The sequence below is a fragment of the Cherax quadricarinatus genome, chromosome 24 (genome assembly GCF_038502225.1).
Source record: "Cherax quadricarinatus isolate ZL_2023a chromosome 24, ASM3850222v1, whole genome shotgun sequence".
Classification (NCBI taxonomy): domain Eukaryota; kingdom Metazoa; phylum Arthropoda; class Malacostraca; order Decapoda; family Parastacidae; genus Cherax; species Cherax quadricarinatus.
In genome coordinates this window covers 92,102-117,829 of record NC_091315.1, presented here as the reverse complement: position 1 = coordinate 117,829, position 25,728 = coordinate 92,102, and the positions used below count along the sequence as shown (strand labels likewise).

The 25,728-nt window shown below is 42.1% G+C and overlaps 1 protein-coding gene across 1 annotated transcript in view; it reads right to left on the bottom strand.

The window, feature by feature from the left end:
* Positions 1-8,945: 8,945 nt before the first annotated feature.
* LOC138853189 (uncharacterized) overlaps positions 8,946-25,728 on the bottom strand; it is a 62,377-nt gene continuing 45,594 nt past the window's right edge. The window contains exons 3-4 of the mRNA XM_070088502.1: positions 11,715-11,835; positions 8,946-9,293 (exon numbers count right to left, since the gene is read on the bottom strand). Coding sequence (XP_069944603.1) covers positions 8,946-9,293; positions 11,715-11,835 — 469 coding nt within the window. The remainder of the gene's footprint in view (positions 9,294-11,714; positions 11,836-25,728) is intronic.

Here is a 25,728-nt window from a genome sequence, read left to right as displayed (position 1 = left end):
CCTAGATAAGTGAACCCCATCCCTGGCATACATGTCATTTCTGCCATAGAAGAGGTCCCAGTTGTCAATGAATGTTACCGCATTTTCCTTACAGTATTTGTCCAGCCAGCAATTGACACCAATTGCTCTGGACAACCATTCATTTCCAACTCCTCTCCTTGGCAAAATGCCACATATGACAGGTTTCCCATCCTTCCTCCTAATTATGTCTATAGCTGACCTATACCTGTTAATCAGGTCCTCACTCCTACGTCTGCCAACATCGTTGCCTCCAGCACTGAGACATAATAGGATTGCTCCCATTACCTCTCATGATGTCATCCAGACGGCTAACAATATCCTTCATCCCAGCCCCAGGAAAACACACTCTGCCTCCTACTCCTATCCTTCAAGCAGAATGCCCTATCCATGTACCTAATCTGGCTATCCCCAACAACAACAATGTTTTTACCTTCCTTGGCGTCGTCCGTCGTGATGCTCCGAGTAGTCGACTCACATTCGCCAGGTAGCATTACACCACTTGTAGAATTCGTCAAGACGTTCTCGATGGTCTTCGTTGGGGTTTCTAGGGATGTCTCACTCACGTCTGCCAATGCTTCTTTGGTGTTCGTTGTGGCAGTCCCAGTAGAACACTCACATTCGTCAGGTAGCACCGAGAATGGGTTGGAAGTTTCCATGGTAGTCTTCTGGTTTCTCGTTCTTTCTGCCTCTCCAACCGTTTTCTTGATCTTCAGCTTGGTTCCATGTTGCCCGGCCACTGACCAAGCTCCCCTCTTAACCTGGGGACTCAACAGAAGGATTACTACGAATCCTCTTGTTCTCCTCCGTTAATCGCCGTATCTCCATCTTAGCAACTCTGAGTTCTTCTCTCAGCTGCTGGTAAAGTTGTGCAAGAAAGGTATAAAATACCGACAATATGAAAGTTAAGACACATGTGCAACATCTGGATATCTTTATTGTAGACGTTTCGCCATCCAGTGGCTTTATCAATACAGATTCTAGGACATAATAGAAAGACAGTAGAACTATATACAAAAGATGAGGTAATCAGTCCCTCGGCCTTGGAGTTAGTGTTCACAGCATCGTGGTGGAGGAGAGTCTGGAGCAAAGGCAAGAAGACTGGCGTTTTTATAGGCGTCAGTGGAAGGGACGGGCAGCAGACGAGGGCAGTCACTGGTAGGCGGGATTCCCCAGTGGAAGTAGGTCCTTCCCAAAGAGATGGGTTAGTTGCAGTAGCCGTGAAGAAGGTCTTGTAGATGTCCTCTGAACCAAGATTCCATGATGTTGCAGTGTCTGACAAGTTGTGCAAGAAAGGTATAAAATACCGACAATATGAAAGTTAAGACATGTGCAACATCTGGATATCTTTATTGTAGACGTTTCGCCATCCAGTGGCTTTATCAATACAGATTCTAGGACATAATAGGAAGACAGTAGAACTATATACAAAAGATGAGGTAATCAGTCCCTCGGCCTTGGAGTTAGTGTTCACAGCATCGTGGTGGAGGAGAGTCTGGAGCAAAGGCAAGAAGACTGGCGTTTTCATAGGCGTCAGTGGAAGGGACGGGCAGCAGACGAGGGCAGTCACTGGTAGGCGGGATTCCCCAGTGGAAGTAGGTCCTTCCCAAAGAGATGGGTTAGTTGCAGTAGCTGTGAAGAAGGTCTTGTAGATGTCCTCTGAACCAAGATTCCATGATGTTGCAGTGTCTGACAAGTTGTGCAAGAAAGGTATAAAATACCGACAATATGAAAGTTAAGACACATGTGCAACATCTGGATATCTTTATTGTAGACGTTTCGCCATCCAGTGGCTTTATCAATACAGATTCTAGGACATAATAGGAAGACAGTAGAACTATATACAAAAGATGAGGTAATCAGTCCCTCGGCCTTGGAGTTAGTGTTCACAGCATCGTGGTGGAGGAGAGTCTGGAGCAAAGGCAAGAAGACTGGCGTTTTTATAGGCGTCAGTGGAAGGGACGGGCAGCAGACGAGGGCAGTCACTGGTAGGCGGGATTCCCCAGTGGAAGTAGGTCCTTCCCAAAGAGATGGGTTAGTTGCAGTAGCCGTGAAGAAGGTTCACAAGGGACATGGTCCTTAGGCAAATAGATAAATTAAAACCTAACAAATCCCCAGGCCCTGATGAATTGTATGCAAGGGTTCTAAAGGAATGTAAAGAGGAGCTTAGCACACCTTTGGCTAATCTTTTCAACATATCACTACAAACTGGCATGGTGCCAGATAAGTGGAAAATGGCAAATGTGATACCTATTTTCAAAACAGGTGACAGGTCCTTAGCTTCGAACTATAGACCAATAAGCCTAACCTCCATAGTGGGAAAATTTATGGAATCAATAATTGCCGAGGCAGTTCGTAGCCACCTTGAAAAGCATAAATTAATCAACGAATCTCAGCATGGTTTTACAAAGGGGCATTCCTGCCTTACGAATTTATTAACTTTTTTCACTAAGGTATTTGAGGAGGTAGATCATGGTAATGAATATGATATTGTGTATATGGACTTCAGTAAGGCTTTTGACAGGGTCCCACATCAGAGACTATTGAGGAAAATTAAAGCACATGGAATAGGAGGAGAAATTTTTTCCTGGATAGAGGCATGGTTGACAAATAGGCAGCAGAGAGTTTGCATAAATGGGGAGAAATCAGAGTGGGGTAGCGTCACGAGCGGTGTTCCACAGGGGTCAGTGTTGGGCCCCCTGCTGTTCACAATCTACATAAACGACATAGATGAGGGCATAAAGAGCGACATCGGCAAGTTTGCCGATGACACCAAAATAGGCCGTCGAATTCATTCTGACGAGGACATTCGAGCACTCCAGGAAGATTTGAATAGACTGATGCAGTGGTCGGAGAAGTGGCAGATGCAGTTTAATATAGACAAATGCAAAGTTCTAAATGTTGGACAGGACAATAACCATGCCACATATAAACTAAATAATGTAGATCTTAATATTACGGATTGCGAAAAAGATTTAGGAGTTCTGGTTAGCAGTAATCTGAAACCAAGACAACAATGCATAAGTGTTCGCAATAAAGCTAATAGAATCCTTGGCTTCATATCAAGAAGCATAAATAATAGGAGTCCTCAGGTTGTTCTTCAACTCTATACATCCTTGGTTAGGCCTCATTTAGATTATGCTGCACAGTTTTGGTCACCGTATTACAGAATGGATATAAATTCTCTGGAAAATGTACAAAGGAGGATGACAAAGATGATCCCATGTATCAGAAACCTTCCCTATGAGGATAGACTGAGGGCCCTGAAACTGCACTCTCTAGAAAGACGTAGAATTAGGGGGGATATGATTGAGGTGTATAAGTGGAAGACAGGAATAAATAAAGGGGATGTAAATAGTGTGCTGAAAATATCTAGCCTAGACAGGACTCGCAGCAATGGTTTTAAGTTGGAAAAATTCAGATTCAGGAAGGATATAGGAAAGTACTGGTTTGGTAATAGAGTTGTGGATGAGTGGAACAAACTCCCAAGTACCGTTATAGAGGCCAGAACGTTGTGTAGCTTTAAAAATAGGTTGGATAAATACATGAGTAGATGTGGGTGGGTGTGAGTTAGACCTGATAGCTTGTGCTAACAGGTCGGTTGCCGTGTTCCTCCCTTAAGTCAATGTGACCTGACCTGTCTAGGTTGGGTGCATTGGCTTAAGCCGGTAGGAGACTTGGACCTGCCTCGCATGGGCCAGTAGGCCTTCTGCAGTGTTCCTTCGTTCTTATGTTCTTCTTATGTTCTTATGAGTGCGTGGTATGCGCTGCATCGGCCTCAGTTCCCCGTAGACCTACCAAGCAGCTACAGGCAGGCTGGACTCCTCCCTCTCACTCTGCTAATATATGTGTTAACATCAAACGACTTGTGTTTAACTCCAACCATCAAATCTCTACGAACCCTCGCAACAAGATAGTGTGGGTACAGGTACTTTCAGATAGTGGGGGTGCAGGTACTTTCAGATAGTGGGGGTACAGGTACTTCAGATAGTGGGGGTACAGGTACTTCAGATAGTGTGGGTACAGGTACTTAAGATAGTGGGGGATACAGGTACTTCAGATAGTGGGGGATACAGGTACTTCAGATAGTGGGGGATACAGGTACTTCAGATAGTGTGGGTACAGGTACTTTCAGATAGTGAACAGGGACTGCAGGTGTAAGGAGACACACTCAGGTACCTACTTACTGCTAGATGAACAGGGACAGCAGGTGTTACGGTTCGAATCTTAATCTTTAGCCAGGTTAGTGCACTCCGTAACAACACACTTCATAGAATGAGAGGATATGGTTCCAAACTTAGAAATGTAAGGCACAAATAATAGTTACTCAGCCTTTTCTAGTTTGTTTTTATTTAAAAGCTTAAATACTTTAGATATTCATAAATATCTATTAAATATCACTTTGTCAGAAACTTTCCTTCACACAAGAAAACTCTTAAATAGAATGTACATCATAGACCCCCTCTGGAGACTGTCAATATGGTCACTACACTTGATAATGATCAGAGGAATATTACTGCTTCCTCAATAGTAACATTACTTGTGTGCAAGGTGGCCTGGTGGCTAAAACTCCCGCTTCACACACGGAGGGCCTGGGTTCGATTCCCGGCGGGTGGAAACATTTCGACACGTTTCCATACACCTGTTGTCCTGTTCACCTAACAGCAAATAGGTACCTGGGTGTTAGTCGACTGGTGTGGGTCGCATCCTGGGGGACAAGATTAAGGACCCCAATGGAAATAAGTTAGACAGTCCTCGATGACGCACTGACTTTCTTGGGTTATCCTGGGTGGCTAATCCTCCGGGGTTACATATATCCGAATTAACACTTTCACTGAGTAACTCCCTGGCATAAGGGATATAACACAAAGTTCTAAGCTTGACACTGGTCGTCACATCGTAACCTGAAGGTAACAGTATATAATTGTCCGCTGACTTCACAATAAACCACAAGCTGGTTCAAGAGTTTCTATAACAATTTTCTATCCAAGTGAGAATAAGGCGGAGTACTAGGAGTGTAGCTCAGTCAATGTACACTGAGTCGGCAGAGAGAGTGAACTGCCATATACAGTTAATCCCTTCATGACATCAACTCGTCAAAAGGGAGAGAGGGTAGAGCGGTGCGAACTACCCACCAATGGACATACCTAGTTATAAACCTTATCCAGGGGTACCTACCTAACACATTACTCAAGATATATACATATACATCATACCTGGGTATATTCCTAAATCAGATAATATTATAAACTAGTGGAATCTTTAATTTAGCTAATATTAAAGAAACCCCGAGTATAATATTAAGTGGATAATACATATAAATTAATATCATTATGACCTTGGTCATAACACACCCCCTCCTTTCGGGGATTAAACTTCGCCGTAAAAGAGGATTTCAGAAATAGTATATAAACCAGAATACAAGTCATTCCTCTGACAAAGACCCTGATGACAAATGTTGCTTCTCCAACAAAAAATTAAAAGTCTTGTGTCGCCAAACCACGTGTGTAGACACCACGTAACCAGAGCTTCTGGTAGAAGAGGCATTTCTCATAAAGAGGCCTTAAGTGACCATTGGTAGCAGGAGAAGTCAGGGTAAGACAACAGGAGACTGCCACCGCAGAAATAAGTTCTGGATACCATATGGTGGCTTACGGGACAGGTCTCCTCAGTGGTTACAAGAATCAGATAACTGTAAGTAAACAAATAGCATTAAAAATGCATTAAACAAATACATATCTATAAAAATGTACTATAAATCCTCTTTTGTAAACTCAACTTTAATTACATGCCTTAAAGACGGGACAGTGTGAGCAATCACATTATCAGCTCCTCTAATGTGGTTAATATTTATAGAAAAAGGTTGTATACTAAGGGACCATCTTTGTATTCTGGCATTTTTAGCCTTCATGGTGTTTAAAAAAGGTTAAGGGATTATGATCTGTTTTTACTCTAATTTTATGAGGGGTAGTCCCGAGATAAACCTCAAAGTGTTCCAAGGCTAAGACCAATGCTAGTGCCTCCTTTTCAACGGTTGCATAACTTAATTGATGGGGTTTCAATTTTGCAGAAAAAATAACAAACTGGGTGTAAAAGATCAGAAGAGGAAGGAAGGTTGTAGAACAGCACTGACTACATACTCACTGGCATCCACTTGTAAAGTAAAGGGAGCGTCAAATACCAGACTCTGTAGAACTGGAGAGGAACCAAGTAGACGTTTTAGACGAGTAAAGGCTAACTCACTTGTAGCCGTCCATTTAAAAGGAACTTTAGAACTTGTAAGTTCAAACAGCGGTGCTGCCACTTGCGAAAAATTAGGGCAAAACCGGTGGTAGTAACCGGCCATCCCTAGAAATCTCTGTACACCTTTCTTGTCTAGCGGAGCAGGAAAATCCATAATAGCATGAATCTTTGCATTAACGGGGGCAACCGTGACTTGCCCTACATTAAATCCCAGATATTTTATCTGGGCCTGACCAAACTCACACTTAGCAAGGTTGATGGTAAAATGGTGTTCATCTAGCCTTTCAAGAGTGGTTCCAGCCGAACCAGGTGTTGAGGCCAGTCATCGCTGAATACCACCAGATCATCTAGGTAGGCTTCCGTTCCTTCCAAGTCGTACGTTAGCCAATTCATAAGCCTCTGGAAGGGCGAGGCTGCATTGCAGAGCCCAAAGGGCATCACCCTGTAGTTAAACAGGCCTCCAGGCACGGTGAAAGAAGAAATTTCCTGCGCTCGGGGCGATAACGGCACTTTATAATAACCACGCAGGAGGTCCAAACGACTGACCTACTTAGCACTGGCGATGCTGTCTTTTAGGTCATCAACCCTAGGAAGGGGGAATCCGTCAGGCACGGCTAGGGAATTTACTTTCTGATAGTCGGTACACATTCTAAATGAACCGTCTGACTTAGGTACAAGGACACACCCTGGCTTTCTCTCTAGACCCTTTTTCCTTGGTCAATTGAGAGGTTATATCGAAGTAATCAGCTAGAGAAGCAGAGGCCAACACATCTGCAGTCTGATGTTCGATAACAAAGGAGCATACATCGCCCGTCAGAGTTCTGAAATTCTTCTTGCAAGATCAACTGTATCAGGCGCTCCATAGTATCACATCCAGATGACCTCAACCATCGCTCTAGAGCCACCTTCTTTTGCCGGGCAAATTCTACCCAGGTTTGACCGGGCAGTCTTCGTAGAGAGCGGAAGGTGCACTGATAACTTACAGGAAGTAAGTCATACTCCTTTAAAATGATGATCTTAACTGCCTCGTAATCTGCATACTTGTCATACGGGAGAGCTGCAGTACATGATTGAGCCTTACCCTTAACCCTTTAGTAGGCAGGAACGACAATTGTCATTCTTGAAAGCATGATATTCAGTGCATTCCTCCTACACCCACTGAGCATCTGGGTTCCCATTCTCTATTTCTAACCAATCACAAGCCTTCCCCGAGTCTCTCCAGCCAAGTGGTGATGGCTTCTGCTCGCTTCCCATTGGTTGAGAGACCAAAATGTAAACACTTCTAGCTTGGCGTTGCCGAGATACGTTTTTTCATCGAGTGACACTCATATACCCTTGGATTTTACCCTCTACAATGTCGGTAAGTACTCATTTGTTTCTAGTGTGTAAATGAATAGTTTAGGCATATTTTGATACATATATATAATTATATATATATATATATATATATATATATATATATATATATATATATATATATATATATATATATATATATATATATATATATATATATATATATTATATATGAAGTGTGTGTGAAGCATAATGTGAGTGCACCATGCAAAGGAAAAAAGTGCAAAAAAAAAAAAAGACCGATAAATATCGTTCTTGCCTATTTGGGCCCAATTTTAATTTTCAGTAAATAAATATTTATAAAAAAAATTTTAATGCATATCAATTCTGTAGTATAGGTGTGTACAGAACGTTTTTATTGTCCTACCAGATCAATCAGAAATTGTTTTATGGTGAGTCCTGTAAAGACAAGTCCAAATATCTCTGCATTTTGGAGGAAAGTGACTCAGATCCAGAGCCAGATCACCTGGAATTGCTTGACAGTAGTGATGAGTACTTGCCACAGGATGCAGAGGTGTCAAGTGATGATGAGGAAGATAGACCATCCAAAAAGCCAAAATTCTCACATGCCAGTGGCAGGCAAGCTACTTGGATGCAAATTGTGCAGCAAATGCAAACATGTCACATCCTCATTTTCCTTTGCCATATGCAAAGTAAATATGTACATCAAGAAGGATAGAAATTGTACAAATTAGTGATCTAGAATGATTATTCTTTCTTAGGAAACTCAAGAAAGTGGGAATTGAAAGTTATATCCCTTTGCAATGTGCCTATGTTGCTACTTTAGGCATTTTTGTATTTTAATACTTACAAAATGTTTGAAAACAAGTTTAATTTATGTCTTTGATAGTCTTTGTATAATAAAATAAAATAGTTATTTGGTGTTTTATTAACAATTGCAACTTCGCAACATTTAAAAATGTTCACCCTTAGATAGGCAAGACCTACTTTTGTCGGTCTTCCCATATTGGCAATTGATTGAAAACAAACTTTCACATATTCCTTTGTATGGGCTCATTTACTTTATATTGAGACACTATCCACTCATAGGGAAAAAACATTTCAAAATTCGCAATTTTCGTTTTTGCCTACCAAAGGTACACATTAAGTGTGGTGTGAAATAAGGTAGCCCAATGTTCACGAGGCCATCTCATCCCTCGTGCCTGATTCTCAAATGTGTCGAAGTGTCCAAGTCTGTTTCACAAAACCTGGGCACTAATGAGGTATCCCTGTGCAGGTCAAAGGTAAAGGTTTGAGTAGCAGACGACTTACTCTTTTCTTCCTCTTTTTGCCTCTAGAATCTGATGTTTTATCTCTCGAACTCTTCTTTATACAGCAGGCGCTGGGATTCCAGTTGCTCTGTTTGCAACTTTATAAGATGTTCCAGACGGTGAAAGTGTTAGTGTGAGAGGAGTCAAAGGTACTGGAGGAGTGGGAGGAGTGTGTCCCTCTAGGCGAAGCTTGGAACGAGCTCCACCTCCGGTCGCCCCCACATGACCAGGGCTAACTAATGGGCTCTCATTACACAAATCAGGTGGTACGTTGTCCCGATACATAGCCTCTGCTCCTAAAGTGAGGCCTTCAAATGAAGCCACCAAATGAGCTACTCCTAGGGACAAAGATTTCTCCGAGGGTGTCTTGCCATGCGAGTCCAACCTCGGGACAGTGTCAGAGGGCTGAGAAAACAATATGTTCTGTATTATAGAATGGACAGTACTCGCTATATAACGATTGTTATAAGAAACTCGTAAATATCTAGCAACTTGCCAGCATTGTTGTAGTGGTAAAGTCTTCAGCGTATCTGGAGTCAAGTCCTTCACCAACTGTGATATGTCACGATCCATGGTCAAGAAGTTCAAAGCTCCTGGACAGGCCCCCACTTGTTACTGTTCGAATCTTAATCTTTAGCCAGGTTAGTGCACTCCGTAACAACACACTTCATAGAATGAGAGGATAAGGTTCCAAACTTAGAAATGTAAGGCACAAATAATAGTTAGTCTAGTTTCTTTTTATTTAAAAGCTTAAATACTTTAGATATTCATAAATATCTATTAAATATCACTGTCAGAAACTTTCCTTCACACAAGAAAACTCTTAAACAGAATGTACATCACAGACCCCCTCTGGAGACTGTCAATATGGTCACTACACTTGATAATGATCAGAGGAATATTACTGCTTCCTCAATAGTAACATTACTTGTGTGCAAGTACATATATTGAGAATTAACACTTTCACTGAGTAACTCCCTGGCATAAGGGATATATCACAAAGTTCTAAGCTTGACACTGGTCGTCACATCGTAACCTGAAGGTAACAGTATATAATTGTCCGCAGACTTCACAATAAACCACAAGCTGGTTCAGGAGTTTCTAACACAATTCTCTATCCAAGTGAGAATAAGGCGGAGTACTAGGAGTGTAGCTCAGTCAATGTACACTGAGTCGGCAGAGAGAGTGAACTGCCATATACAGTTAATCCCTTCATGACATCAACTCGTCAAAAGGGGGAGAGGGTAGATTATTATTATTATAATCAAGCGCTAAACCCGGAGGATGCGCCTGGGGGGGGGGATGTGGACTAGGCTTAATTCCTGGAGCACAATCCAATTCCCTAAATCAAGAGACATAAGGAACCTAGGGGAGAGAGGGTATGCGAACTACCCACCAATGGACATACCTAGTTATAAACCTTATCCAGGGGTACCTACCTAACACATTACTCAAGATATATACATATACATCATACCTGGGTATATTCCTAAATCAGATAATATTATAAACTAGTGGAATCTTTAATTTAGCTAATATTAAAGAAACCCCGAGTATAATATTAAGTGGATAATACATATAAATTAATCTCATTATGACCTTGGTCATAACAGCAGGTATAAGGAAACATGCCCAAAGTTTCTACCCTTGACGGGGATCGAAGCAGTGACACTGTGTGTGAGGCGAGAGCGTTGCCTGCCAAGCCACATTACCAGGTCAATAAGTTTGTCCGTCAAGAACTACCTCTTATAAATCCACATTGCGACTTAAAGGAGATCGTTCCTTCCTGACAAATTTACTGACCTTCAATAAAGAGTTCTAAACAGTGGACCACAATGAAGAATATAATGATCATACTACTACTAGTACTACTACTACTACTACTACTACTACTAATAATAATAATAATAATAATAATAATCTTTATTTACTACCAGTACATGTACAAGGTATACAGACCGTAGTTGACATCACTGACATACTACTATATAGAAAGCCCTTTGTTATGCTCAGCATTTCGAGTAAATTAGGTCAGTTTTGTCCCAGGATGCGACCCACACCAGTCCACTAACACCCAGGTACCTATATTACTTACAGATAAACATGGACAGCAGGTGTCTTAAGGAAACACGTCCTAACGTTTCCACCCGTACCAGGGATCGACTCCTGGACCTCGGTGTGTAAACTGAGTGCGCTACCAGTCGAAGCTACAGGTCACCTAAGGCATTGATAGGATAAACACGAAATATTTTTAAGAAAAATGACAGATAATAGTATAGGAGGAGAGATCCCAAAATAAATTGAAGCATAGTTGACCAATAGAAAGGAGAAAGCTTGCATAAATGCAGGTTCGTGGCCTGGTGGCACAAGCTCTTGTTTCACACGGTTAGGGTCCGGGTTCGATTCCCGGCGAGGGTTGAAACATTGGGCGTGTTTCCTTACACCGGTTGTCCATGTTTACCCATCAGTAATACAGGTACTTGGGTGTTAGTGGACTGGTGTGGGTCGCATCCTGGGACAAAACTGACCTAATTTGCCTGAAATGCTCAGCATAACAAGTGGCTTTCTATATAGTAATATGTCATTGATGTCAACTATGGTCTGTATACCTTGTACATGTACTTGTAGAAATAAAGATTATTATTATTATTATTATTATTATTATTATTATTATTATTATTATTATTATTATTATTATTATTATTATTATTATCATTAGTAAATTCAAGTGATAAACTCAGCTGTTAAGCATCTACCGTAAATAAACAAAGTAGCATTGTGAGATTATTTTACATAATCATAGTAATAATTCGTTGTAGAACGTACCAGAGAGAGGCCCAGAACCCAGGGCAGGAACACGTAGAGGCAGAGGGCAGCCTCTATCATCATCATGATGGACATCTTCGATAACGTTTGAAATAAGAGAGGTCGCAACACCGCTAGGCATCTGCCAATGTTATACACCTTTATATTACATATCACTTTTTATGGGGAATACAGAGTTCAGTTCATATATAATAATACTTATTAATAATAATAATAACAACAACAACAACAATAATATTATTAATAATAATGATAACTAAATGTATTTTTTTTGCTTTACAATCTAAGAATGGAATACCCTTAAATGCATAGCCCCGGTCCCATGTACGTACCTAGAAGGGCTAATCCCAAATCTTCTCACTGAAATCACTCCCTACGAGAGCAAAAGACTCGGCAGGGAGTGCAACATTTTCCCAACTAAAAGCAGAGGCGACATAGGTATGGTAAAAGATACTACAATAACTGTCAGGGACCCGAGACTGTTCAACTGCCTCCCAGCATACATAAGCGGGATTACCAATAGACCCCTGGCTGTTTTCAAGAGGGAGCTGACCACCTGGGGTCTGATTCGTATGTCGCTTTGTGTGTGGCCAGCAGTAACAGCCTGGCTGATCAAGCCCTGATCCACTGTGAGGCCTGGTTATGGACCAGGTCAAGGTGGCATTGACCCTTGGAACATTCTCCAGGTATACACTCTCTGCCAGTTCCTAGGTACCTTCTCTTTCATACATTTATTAAATAAAAGCACCAACCACTCCAAAACTATATACCCACCTGCTTTTAATATTTCTACCTTGATTCCATCAATTCCAGCTGCTTTACCTTTGTTCATTTTAACCACAGCCTCGTTCACTTCCCCACACTCACATTTAGCTCTTCCTCACTCCTAAAAGATGTTATACCTCCTTGGCCAATGCATGATATCACGGCTTTCCCATCTTCATCAACATTTAAAAATTCCTTAAGATATTCCTTCTATTTTCCTGATATCTCTGACTCCCCAACTAATAACTCTCCTTTTTCGTTTTTAACTGTCAAATTCATTCGTTCCCTAAGCTTTCTCAACTTATTAATCTCACTCTAAAACTTTTTCTTTTTTCAGCAAAATTTGTTGACATCACCTCACCCACTCTCTCTCACTTCCTCTCTTTTTACATTCTTAAACCCATCTCTTATCGTTTTTTTTCTCTCCTTAAACCCCTTCCTCCTTATATCATTCCCGCTCTGCAAAAACCTCTCATATGGTAACCTTTTCTCTGTTACCACCCATAAAAGTTGATAAACACTTGGTGGCATATGGTTTAATTGCTTTCTTATGCTTGTTGCTTGCGTTCATCTAGTTAGCACCTGGGTATCAGCTGGCTACTGTTGGTCTCTTCCAGGGGAAGAGGATCAAATATCCATAATCAAAATAAGTGAGACAGTGAGCTTGATCATAGCTAACGCGCTGGTCTGGAGTTTTACGATTCACTAGTCGCGAGTTCAATCCCCACCTGTTCCGTGGTTTATAGTGGCTTTATCAGGTTATGCTGGTTTACTAACCCTCTGGGTTAATAATCCGAGATCTATTTTAGGGAAAAATGAGTATAAATTGTGTGAGCAGTATTTAGACAAGGATAAGGAATTGTTTCAAAAATTTATTTGGAAAATGTATATATGGTAGGTTTGACAGGGAAATGTGATGAACACGTCACTTTATGTGCACTCTTTATCACTCTTCTCCAGGAGTAGTGTAGAAGACGGTCTGACTGGTTACTTCAAGATGAGAAGCGGCGTGCTACCACTAACACTAGCTAGAGTCATTAGCAGGATAGAGAGAAGGAACTGCTGTAACTGAAGTGTGGTGAGTTAGTTGAGCAGTTAGTATCTTCTTTTGACTCTGAGTTATATTTAATCCTCTTTGGTTTCTTCTTGATTTTATTCTTCTTCAGGGGAGGCTCCTTGACGTGGCGAAGAGGCTTTTGGTCTGAGGAATTGGATCTTTTGGTCTTCATCCTCCACTCCCAACCCCGCTCTAACCTACCCATCCTCCATTTCCATTCCTCCTCCTTTCCCCATCCCTCACCTCGTGTTCCTTTCCTGCTCTTGGCCATTGGAATTCTTCCCTCCGAAATTCTAGCTCCTTGGTTGGAAAAAGGGTGTCGTTTTCTATCCCATTCTGTTGAGGTCTTTGGTGGTAGTGTTGTTTACAGTAAATAGCTCTCTGATCCACCCTCTGGAGTCACGGAGGGCGGCTTACTGTGTCCTTCGGGTGATGGGTGTATCTCTGGAGGCTACCTGTCAGTTGTGGGAGGTGGTGGCCAAAGGAGGTATGCCTTGTAGTGGGCTTCCGACCACCCTCTCTAATGTCCATTGAGGTAGCTCGATGGATGTGAGACTGCTATTTTGCATTGCTGGTTTTCTGGCATGAAGGTTCTATGCAACATCTGCACTACAGGCCGCACTGAGGGCCTTCTTGGGCGCTGAGGGGTATATACAATCTCTTTGATTTCTTTTAGAAACTACCCGTTCATTACCATTGAGTCACATATCCATGAAATTTCTCCTCCCTGACCCCTTTCTCCTGCGGCACCCCCTCACGACCCTGACTCCTCATTCAATCAACCTTTAGACCTCTCTAATACCCCGGTACCTTCTTCAGGTAATATTTCATTGCTTACATCTGGTACCATGGTTCCGCCTGAGCCATTTGATACATTCGACCTCCGCACGTTTTTGACCATGCTTCCGGCTTCTCTCTCTACAGTGAGACAATTTACAGATCACCCACTCATCTCAGGACAGACCACCTCCGGTCTCCCACCTAAACGACCACGACCATAACAGATGACATTCCCAGTTACCTCTTGCTCTTCCCAGAAATGACCGGCACGACACTTACTATCCTACTGACTATCTTTCAGATCATAATATCAGCAAGGTACTCCTACGCCATGTTAGTCAATAAATACCAAAAAAAAAAAAGGCACAATACCGTTACTGGAACAATACACAAATAACCCGCACATAGAAGAGAGGAGTTTACGACGACGTTTCGGTCCGACTTGGACCATTTACAGTCACACTGAGTGTAATTTTGTAAGTGGTCCATGTCGGACCGAAACGTCGTCGTAAGCTCCTCTCTTCTATGTGCGGGTTATTTGTGTAATGTTAGTCAGTATTTATTTATTTATTTATTTATTTATTAATTTGAAGATGATGCATAGAAGTACAAGGAAATACAGTGGTTAAGTGTAACATGTCAAAGCCCCTTGTATGCAGATCATTATGGGCAGGATTAAAATTAACTTAAGATTAACTAAGCAATGATATATTCAGTGGTAAACATTGTTGTAAACAGTTAACGATTAAGCACAAATGAGTATTGCAAAGACAGGTCATATGGTCATTTACTGTGTTGCTGAACATTCAGTAGAATGAAGTATTCTGTTAGATAATGTAATTAAAAATAACAAAGTTTGATAGGGTCACAGGTTAGACATTTATGAGATACAATTATTCAGTATTTATTTGGTTGTGGGTGAGTAAGTGATTTTTAAGAAGAGACTTGAATTTATAAACAGTCAGTGTTTCTTTTATATTCACAGGTAGTGAATTCCAGATTTTTGGGCCTTTTATATGCATTGAGTTTTTGTATAGTGTGAGAATATATTTTATTTCATGTTCTTAAGAGTGATGCACTCATCACCATGGTGCAATAAGCTGGCCAGGCTCACAATCTTTCCATTATTACCTTCACTGATGATATTCCTGTCACGATTCATAAACACATTTCTCTCAGTTCTTTCAGCGGAACTGTGGAACAGTGATTTCCTGACTTGTGACGCAGACTTTATGGTGCAACTTGAGTTCCAAGACCTTGCAATTCTTAAAATGGAGGCATATATATTATCTGCTCGTGGGCGAAGACGCTTCCCCTGCAATGTAGCTCGGTTAACTTTTGACAGCCGTTATCTTCCATCCTCTATTTATATTGCAGAACACCATTTACAAGTATGGGAATTTATCCCTACACCACAACAATGTAGAAATTGCTGGAGCTGTAGCTAAACGGAGAAATACAGGTCCATAGCAATACATCTTGCAGCCAACTTCCCTCTTGCCTTAATTGTAATGAGACTTACCAGGCTTACTCTCGCTATTTCCAGGTTTTCTTAAAAGAACTAGAAATCTGCTGTCTCAAAGGGAAAGGTTTCTCTTATGCCATGGCAGTATTCCTTCGCCTCTAAAGGAGACTTCCATGGCTTTTTTATCCTAAACTTACTAGATGGCCTTCAACCTCGGTGGCACCTGCTTCCACAATCTTCTCCTTAGTCACAAATTCCACACTCACATCTGTGTCTAATTCTTTTTCACCCCTGGGCTCCGAGGTACCTACCTCCTCGACTCCTACTGTCCTTAGATCTTCAGCTTCATGCTTGCTTGTTTCTATGTCTACACGACCTCCCACAACTATTCTGTTATCTCGCGACCTTACTTCTGCAATGTCTAAAACATCACCAAAATTCAAATCTCTTTTAACCCTTCAGTCACATAGCATTTCCAAACATTTTCCTTTTCTGTCTCTGAGCCTAGTCCTTTACCTCTTATTCTATATGTTACAAGTGGGGAGGTTCTTCCTCCCCCTCATACAGTTCCTTCTTCTCCTGTCCCCACTCAAATTCCTTCCTCTCCTGTCCCCTCCCAGGTTTCTTCTCAAGTTACCTCTAACCTCTCATCATCCCCTTCTGTGGTAACTTCCATAGTCTCCCCAATCGTTAGTCACTCTTAATCTTCTGCCTCTGATACCATACTGTCTGCAGCTTCCTTGTCATGTGAAACGTTTGAAGCCGTCTTCGAATATGTCGAGGAGACAAAAATAATGATGGATACCCATCCACCTCCCATTATTCCTCCTTCACACCTTACTCAATAATCTACATAACGTCTTTCTTTGCAGCGTTCCTATCCGTCACTCCTTACAAAATATCCACTACCTCCCATCTAGATACCCATCAATTACACAACCCAGGGCAACATGGGTTTAGAGCAGGTCTCTCCTGTCTGTCTCAACTACTGGATCACTACGACAAGGTCCTAGATGCACTAGAAGACAAAAAGAATGCAGATGTAATATATACAGACTTTGCAAAAGCCTTCGACAAGTGTGACCATGGCGTAATAGCGCACAAAATGCGTGCTAAAGGAATAACAGGAAAAGTTGGTAGATGGATCTATAAATTCCTCACAAACGGAACACAAAGAGTAGTAGTCAACAGAGTGAAGTCCGAGGCAGCTACGGTGAAAAGCTCTGTTCCACAAGGCTCGCTCCCATCTTGTTCCTCATCCTCATATCAGACATAGACAAGGATGTCAGCCACAGCACCGTGTCTTCCTTTGCAGATGACACCCGAATCTGCATGACAGTGTCTTTCATTGCAGACACTGCAAGGCTCCAGGCGGACATCAACCAAATCTTTCAGTGGGCTGCAGAAAACAATATGAAGTTCAACGATGAGAAATTTCAATTACTCCGATATGGTAAACATGAAGAAATTAAAACTTCATCAGAGTACAAAACAAATTCCGGCCACAATAGAGCGAAAAATCAATGTCAAAGACCTGGGAGTGATCATGTCGGAGGATCTCACCTTCAAGGACCATAACATTGTATCAATCGCATCTGCTAGAAAAATGACAGGATGGATAATGAGAACCTTCAAAACTAGGGATGCCAAGCCCATGATGACACTCTTCAGGTCGCTTGTTCTACCTAGGCTGGGATATTGCTGCACACTAACAGCACCTTTCAAGGCAGGTGAAATTGCTGACCTAGAAAATGTACAGAGAACTTTCACGGCGCGCATAACAGAACGCCATAAAGTGCTTGAAGTTCCTGAACCAGTATTCCCTGGAACACAGGCGGGAGAGATACATGATTATATACACCTGGAAAATCCTAGAGGGACTAGTACCGAACTTGCACACGAAAATCACTCACTACGAAAGCAAAAGACTTGGCAGACGATGCAACATCCCGCCAATGAAAAGCAGGGGTGTCTATTGAAGGTTAAGAGACAATACAATAAGTGTCAAGGGCCCGAGACTGTTCAACTGCCTCCCAGCATACATAAGGGGGATTACCAACAGACCCCTGGCAGTCTTCAAGCTGGCACTGGGCAAGCACCTAAAGTTGGTTCCTGACCAGCCGGGCTGTGGCTCGTACGTTGGATTGCGTGCAGCCAACATGAACAGCCTGGTTGATCAAGCTCTGATCCACCATGAGGCCTGGTCACAGACCGGGCCGCGGGAGCGTTGACCCCCGGAACTCTCTCCGGGTAAACTCCAGGTAGACTTTACTAACTCTACAAGTTCACAGACACCTGCTGCTTCATGTTGCTGGTATACTTCTATTCATAAATCACGACTTACAGTGGAATATTCGAGCCTCAGGGGTAGTCGGGGTGAGCTTGAGGTGTTACTCTCCCAGTTTTCCCCTGTTTGTGTTTGTTTACAAGAACCTAAATTGCATTCGCTGTTATTCGTCCCATCTCGGGCTATATCTTATTGCATCCATCGAATCTTTTTCCCTATGGGACTTTTAATGAAAGTGCACTTCATGTACACACCAGTATATCACACTCTTAGATCTTTGTTCATACTTTGCTGCATTACACAGCAGCCAATACCTATTTGAACAAATGGTATACAATCTGCTCTTTGTATCTGCTTGACCATTATCTCTTCCCGATGCTGAATTTCTAGTATCTTCCCTACCTCCACCTCTCCTCTTAAAGATGATTTTTAATGCTCATTATTTCCTCTTGGGGGAGGGGGGAGGTTCTCACTGTGACTCTTGGGTTGATCAGTTAGAAGCTTTTCTTACTTTTCTTCCCCTCCATGTTTTAAATACGGGTATTTCCGCTCATTTCGACCCTCGCACTCAAACACTCTTGCATAGATCTCCGACTTTGCTCCTCATCAACTGCACTCGACTTTACATGGTCTGTGCTTCCAGATTTAAACGACAACGATCATTTTCCTGTCCTCCTTACTTCCCATTCACGTTCTCGCCCTCCTAGCCCACGTTCGCAGTTTGAACGGGAGAATTTGGCCCTTTACTCGCGACAGACCATTTTCAGTGAGGAACCTTCTTCGTCCTCTAATGATCTATTAAAATTATTTTTGACCTCGGTTTTTACCGCATCTTCAGATACAATCCCTCAAACCTGGAGCAGCTGCTCTCAGAGATGCGTCCCTGGAGGTCTCTTGTGCTTGTGCAGTGAGACTGAAACGTGTGGACGATATCGTTACAATAGGAGCACAGAGCGGTTCCTTGATTTTAAGCATGTAAGAGAGAGGTTGCCGTACGTGTTATCTGCAAGGCCAAACGAACTTGTTGACGGGATTATGATTCTACCATCCCTTCCGCTTCCTCTGTTATCTGGAGTTTACCCGGAGAGAGATCCGGGGGTCAATGCCCCCGCGGCTCGGTCTGTGACCAGGCCTCATGTTGGATCAGGGCCTGATCAACCATGCTGTTACTTCTGGCTGCACGCAATCCAACGTACGAACCACAGCCCGGCTGGTCAGGTACTGACTTTAGGTGCTTGCCCAGTGCATGTTTGAAGACAGTCAGGGGTCTATTGGTAATCCCCCTTATGTATGCTGGGAGGCAGTTGAACAGTCTTGGGCCCCTGGCACTTATTGCGTTGTCTCTTAACGTGCTAGTGACACCCCTGCTTTTCATAGGGGGGATGTTGCATCGTCTGCCGAGTCTTTTGCTTTCGTAGGGAGTGATTTTCGTGTGCAAGTTTGGTACTAGTCCCTCTAGAATTTTCCAAATGTATATAACCATGTATCTCTCTCGCCTGCGTTCCAGGGAGTACAGGTTCATGAACTCCAAGCTTTCCCAGTAATTGAGCTGCTTTATCTCAGATATACGTGCCGTGAAGGTTCTCTGTACATTTTCTAGGTCAGCAATTTCACCTGCCTTGAAAGGTGCTGTTAGTGTGCAGCAATATTCCAGCCTAGATAGAACAAGTAACCTGAAGAGTGTCATCATGGGCTTGGCCTCCCTAGTTTTGAAGGTTCTCATTATCCATCCTGTCATTTTTCTAGCAGATGCGATTGATACAAGGTTATGGTCCTTAAAGGTGAGATCCTCCGACATGATCACTTCCAGGTCTTTGACGTTAGTTTTTCGCTCTATTGTGTGGCTGGAATTTATTTTATACTCTGATGAAGTTTTAATTTCCTCATGTTTGCCATATCGGAGTAATTGAAATTTCTCATCGTTGTACTTCATATTGTTTTCTGCAGCCCATTGAATGATTTGGTTGATGTCCGCCTGGAGCCTTGCAGTGTCTGCAATGGAAGACACTCTCATGCAGATTCGGGTGTCATCTGCAAAGGAAGACACGGCACTGTGGCTCACATCCCTGTCTATGTCTGATATGAGGATGAGGAACAAGATGGGAGCGAGTACTGTGCCTTGTGGAACAGAGCTTTTCACCGTAACCGCCTCAGAGTGTACTCTGTTGACTACTACTCTTTGTGTTCTGTTTGCCAGGAAATTATAGATCCATCAACCAACTTTTCCTGTTATTCCTTTAGCACGCATTTTGTGCGCTATTACTCCATGGTCACACTTGTCGAACGCTTTTGCAAAGTCTATTTTCATTCTTATTGTCTTCTAGTGCATCCAGGACCCTCTCGTAGTGATCCAGTAGTTGGGGCAAACAGAAGCAACCTGCTCTAAACCCATGATGCTATGAGTACAGGTTGGAAAAAGTAAGGAAACTGAGTAGCAGGTACTCTTCAAGCCCTGCCGGTGTCATCATTGCAAATCCTGAACATCAAAATGGTATACAATACCGACAGGTTGGTAGGTAAGACACATAAGCAACAGTTAGGCAACTTTATTCCGAAACGTTTCGCCTACACAGTAGGCTTCTTCAGTCAAATACAGAAAGTAGGCAGGAACAGTAGAGATGTGAAGACGATGTAATCAGTCCATCACCCTTAAAGTCGTAGAATTTGAGCTTGTCAGTCCCAGGCCGAGGGACTGACAACGTCCAATTCTACGACTTTAAGGGTGATGGACTGATTACATCGTCTTCACATCTCTACTGTCCCTGCCTATTTTCTGTATTCGACTGAAGAAGCCTACTGTGTAGGCGAAACGTTTCGGAATAAAGTTGCCTAACTGTTGCCATTGCAAATCATATTGAAGTTGCCACAGCAATTGGAAATCATCTTGTCTGCATCCCAGGGTCTCCATCTCTTCCTCTTTTTTTTTCCTCCAAATCTGCCAGAGAGTTAATACCTTTACACTTTTTTTTCTAGCAGAGAAGAGTCTTATAACGTGCCTTTAATGCTTCAAGTACTTAAGTCAACACTTTTGTTTGCTGATCGTCGGCAGCTGATAACATTCATGTTAATATGTTTTTATCTGTCAGCTCTTGTAGTCCTCATACGTCGTTTTAATCTGGTTTAGTCGCAAGGGGTTCTTCCCCATCAATGGAAAACTGCGGTTACTATCGATCCATTGCTGTTCCTAGTGCAGTTTGCAAGTTGCTGGAACTTCTATTAAATAGACGTTCAGTGGGGCTCCCCTCACTTCGCTTACATACCTATATTCGTGATGCCTTTGTTAGTAACCACTCTGTTATTGCATTTTTTCAGCTTGAAAGTGCATATGCCACTACTTGGAGATATACCATCTTGGCCCAAGCACATTCATTCCTTAGGTCTTCGGGGCAATCTGCCACTTTTCCTTAAAAATTTATTGTCTGGAAGACATTTCCATGTCGGGATTGATAATTTGCTTTTCCCTGACTATATCCAGGCTGAAGGTGTCCCTCAGGGATGCGTCCTTAGCACCGCTCTGTTTTTACTAGCTATTAATGATATGGTCTCTGCTTTCCCGTCTAATATTTTGTCATCACTTTATTTTAATGACTTTTCTATAGCTTGTGTAAGCTATAGAACATAGTAGCAGCATTTCTTCAGATTGCTATCGACCAAGGTTCCCATTGGTCCACTACTCATGAGTTTAAATTTTCTGGCACTAAAACGCACCAGATTCTTTTACTAAATGTTTGGTTGTCTCTGTATGGTTCCTGGATTCCTCAACGTGATACGGTTATATTCCTCAATCTTGTGTTTGATCGCCGGTTGTCCTGGAAACTAGATTATGGTGACCCGATATATTCTGCAGCCTCTCCTACAACTTTCTAAACTTGATCCCATTCATATCAGAGATTACATCTGTGTCTAGGTGCTTTTCATTCCTTCTCTGTCGAGAACCTATATGCAGAGGCGAATGTGGAAGGATGATGACCTTCATGATCCTTCCACATACAGGATGGTAATGGATGTTAGTGATCGTGGCCCTTGTTTACTCCGTTTCTTTTCTTTTAGTATTCACTTCCACTTGGCATCTCTTCAGTTGCCTCCTTTATATGTTCATTTAGAGCCTAACTTTTCTCTTTCCTCTTGGGAGGTTCCGACAGCTTGTGTCTGTTCTCCGCTGGTGTGCGCAAAAAGTTAAGTTCCTACAGTTACTTTGCTTCTCGCTTCCTTGTTCTTAATCGCTTTCTGTCTCATTCTCATGCTGTTGCAGTTTACACTGATGGTTCTAAATCCTCTGATGGTGTTGGGTTTGCAGCGGTGTTCCAGGACAGTTTTGTACGAGGTAATTTATTAGACTCAGGTAGTACTTTTACAGCTGAACTGTATGCAATTATTATAGCGATTATCTGTATTTCGTCCAGGCCTACCTCATCATTCGTGGTAGTTTACACTCCTTTAGTGCTTTGCAGGCTATCAAAAAAAAATTTAATTCACCTCATCCTCTAGTTCTTCTATACAACTTTGACTGTATTGCATTTTTAGCAAAAACAAAGAAATCGTTTTCCGTTGGGTCCCTCGTCATGTGGATGTTCAGAACAATGTTCAGAACAATGTTCAGAACAATGTTCAGAACAATGTTCAGAACAATGTTCAGAGCAATGTTCAGAACAATGTTCAGAACAATGTTCAGAACAATGTTCAGAGCAATGTTCAGAGCAATGTTCAGAGCAATGTTCAGAGCAATGTTCAGAACAATGTTCAGAACAATGTTCAGAACAATGTTCAGAACAATGTTCAGAACAATGTTCAATGTTCAGAACAATGAGTACATTTCATACAGGGATATTCTATTCTCAGACTATTTTACTGTCATCTCCAGCCACCTTCGAATCTGTTTACCTGGAGTTTACCTGGAGAGAGTTCCGGGGGTCAACGCCCCCGCGGCCCGGTCTGTGACAAGGCCTGATCAACCAGTAACAGCCTTATCAACCAGATTGTTACTAGTGGCTGCACGCAATCCAAAGTACGAGCCACAGCCCGGCTGGTCAGGTATCGACTTTAGGTGCTTGGCAACAACTTTGGTCTGAGTTGATTCATAACAAATTATATTCTAACAAGCTATGTTCAGGGTTCTGGTCTTCTTATCATCGATGTCATGGTTGGGAGACTACTCCTTGCTGTCTTTGCATCGGGGATCTAATGGAGAGGCGCCGGTTTCACTCTGTGAGAATTGACAGATTCTAGTTTCAGTTTGTCATATTTTATAAGACTATCCTGTCTACCAGTAGGCACGCAGAATTTACCTCCAATGTAGTCACTGCTTTAACACCCTTACTTTATCTTCCTTCCTTGCTGATGGTCCCACCTTTGACACAGAGTCCTTCTGACTTTTTTGATAGGAACAGATTCATTACTCATCCTTTGATTATACTTCTTTTAGTGCTCCTCACTGCCCTTACAATCTCTACCTCCGTTATACTCTCCACCCCTGCTAGTCTCTGATCAAGCATGTTAAACCTTTAGCACGTTTAGTGCTGTTTGATCCTTGTGGTTTTAACACCTTGCTGTGATTATAATAACAAAAGTCTTGAAGTTAATGAGGTTTTCTAGTTTGGAATACCTAGTGAATCTCCACTTGTTATATCTATTACATTAGTGACCACCACTGGCTAAGTATGTGTTCCACCACCACCATCTTTGACTTCACTGAGACCCGGTATTATAAACACAGGTGTATAATGACCTGCACACTGTGTAGTGATACAATAAATAGTAGAGCAAGCAAAAGACAGCATAGGCTCTATGACTTGTATTTCCTTCACCAAAGAAGCAAGTTGATATTTACAATATGTACACTATTTATATTACATATAATATTATAGGAGCAAGTACACAACAAGGTGGAAGAAGAGGCGAAAAGCAAGAGCTGGACAAAGCACCGTGAGTAACCAGCAGCCCAGACAAGTCTGTCAAAACTCTTGTCACAAGTGAACAACACAGCTTCACATCTCTAGTCGGCTTGGTTGTGATTAGCCAATGAAACGAGGTGCTGGTATAATGACTGGGCCCCTATTAGATCGTTAAATCCTTAGCACCTGGTTCTTTGGTCGGGAGGCAGCCTATATGGAAGTGTAACATAAACCGAATAAATTATAACATACTCTTAGCATGCCACACCTGGCTCTTCACATAGCTATTCACTAACATGGATGACAGCTAGTTCCGCAACAAACCTGGTTTGCACCTCCTCGCCGCTCTTACTCTTGGTTGTAAAAATTCACTTTATAAATTTTTCATTATATCTTCAATTGGAATTATCAGTTCATATTTCTCATTTCATTTTTACTATAATTAACTTATTATTTTAAAATTATTTTACTTTCTCCAGGTAAACGATAGGTAAACTCCACGAAAACTCCAGGTAAACTCCACGTAAAATCCAGGTAAACTCCACGTAAACTCCAGGTAAACTCCATGTTTCTGAAATAATTTCTTATGTCTAATGAAGGGAGGTTATAATGTCACTTAAAGGCAACGACTCAAGAATACTAATGTCTAAAATCACAATCACTATTTTAAAGAGGTTAACCGATAAGCCAGAGGAAGTCCTCGGTCAAATGACCATAAGCTCCAGCTTTGGGTCATCATATGACTAAGACACGCGTCAGGAAACACGTGACCTGCTTCCTGACAAACAATATAACGTACGTCACTGAAAGGTGACCTCAATTGTCCTTTATCACAGTATGGGACCTGGAGAGTGTTTCACATGTATGGAACAACTGATTAGTTTTTGTTTAAATGGTAAAGAACTTAGAAGTATATAAGAGAAAACCGGATTGTAGTGTAGCACAGAAGTGCCTTATACAGGATTATGTGAAGTTCACATGGATGCTTCAGGTGTTGATAGATGGGGATGCTTCATGTGTTGACAGATGGGGATGCTTCATGTGTTGACAGATGGGGATGCTTCATGTGTTGATAGATGGGGATGCTTCATGTGTTGATAGATGGGGACGGTTCAGGTGTTGACAGATGGTGATGCTTCATGTGTTGATAGATGGGGATGCTTCATGTGTTGATAGATGGGGATGCTTCATGTGTTGATAGATGGGGACGCTTCATGTGTTGACAGATGCGGATGCTTCATGTGTTGACAGAAGGGGATGCTTCATGTGTTGATAGATGGGGATGCTTCATGTGTTGATAGATGGGGATGTTTCATGTGTTGACAGATGGGGATGCTTCATGTGTTGACAGATGGGGATGCTTCATGTGTTGATAGATGGGTATGCTTCATGTGTTGATAGATGGGGACGCTTCATGTGTTGATAGATGGGGATGCTTCATGTGTTGATAGATGGGGATGCTTCATGTGTTGACAGATGGGGATGCTTCATGTGTTGACAGATGGGGATGCTTCATGTGTTGATAGATGGGGATGCTTCATGTGTTGATAGATGGGGATGCTTCATGTGTTGACAGATGGTGATGCTTCATGTGTTGACAGATGGGGATGCTTCATGTGTTGATAGATGGTGATGCTTCATGTGTTGATAGATGGGGATGCTTCATGTGTTGATAGATGGGGATGCTTCATGTGTTGATAGATGGGGATGCTTCATGTGTTGATAGATGGGGATGCTTCATGTGTTGACAGATGGGGATGCTTCATGTG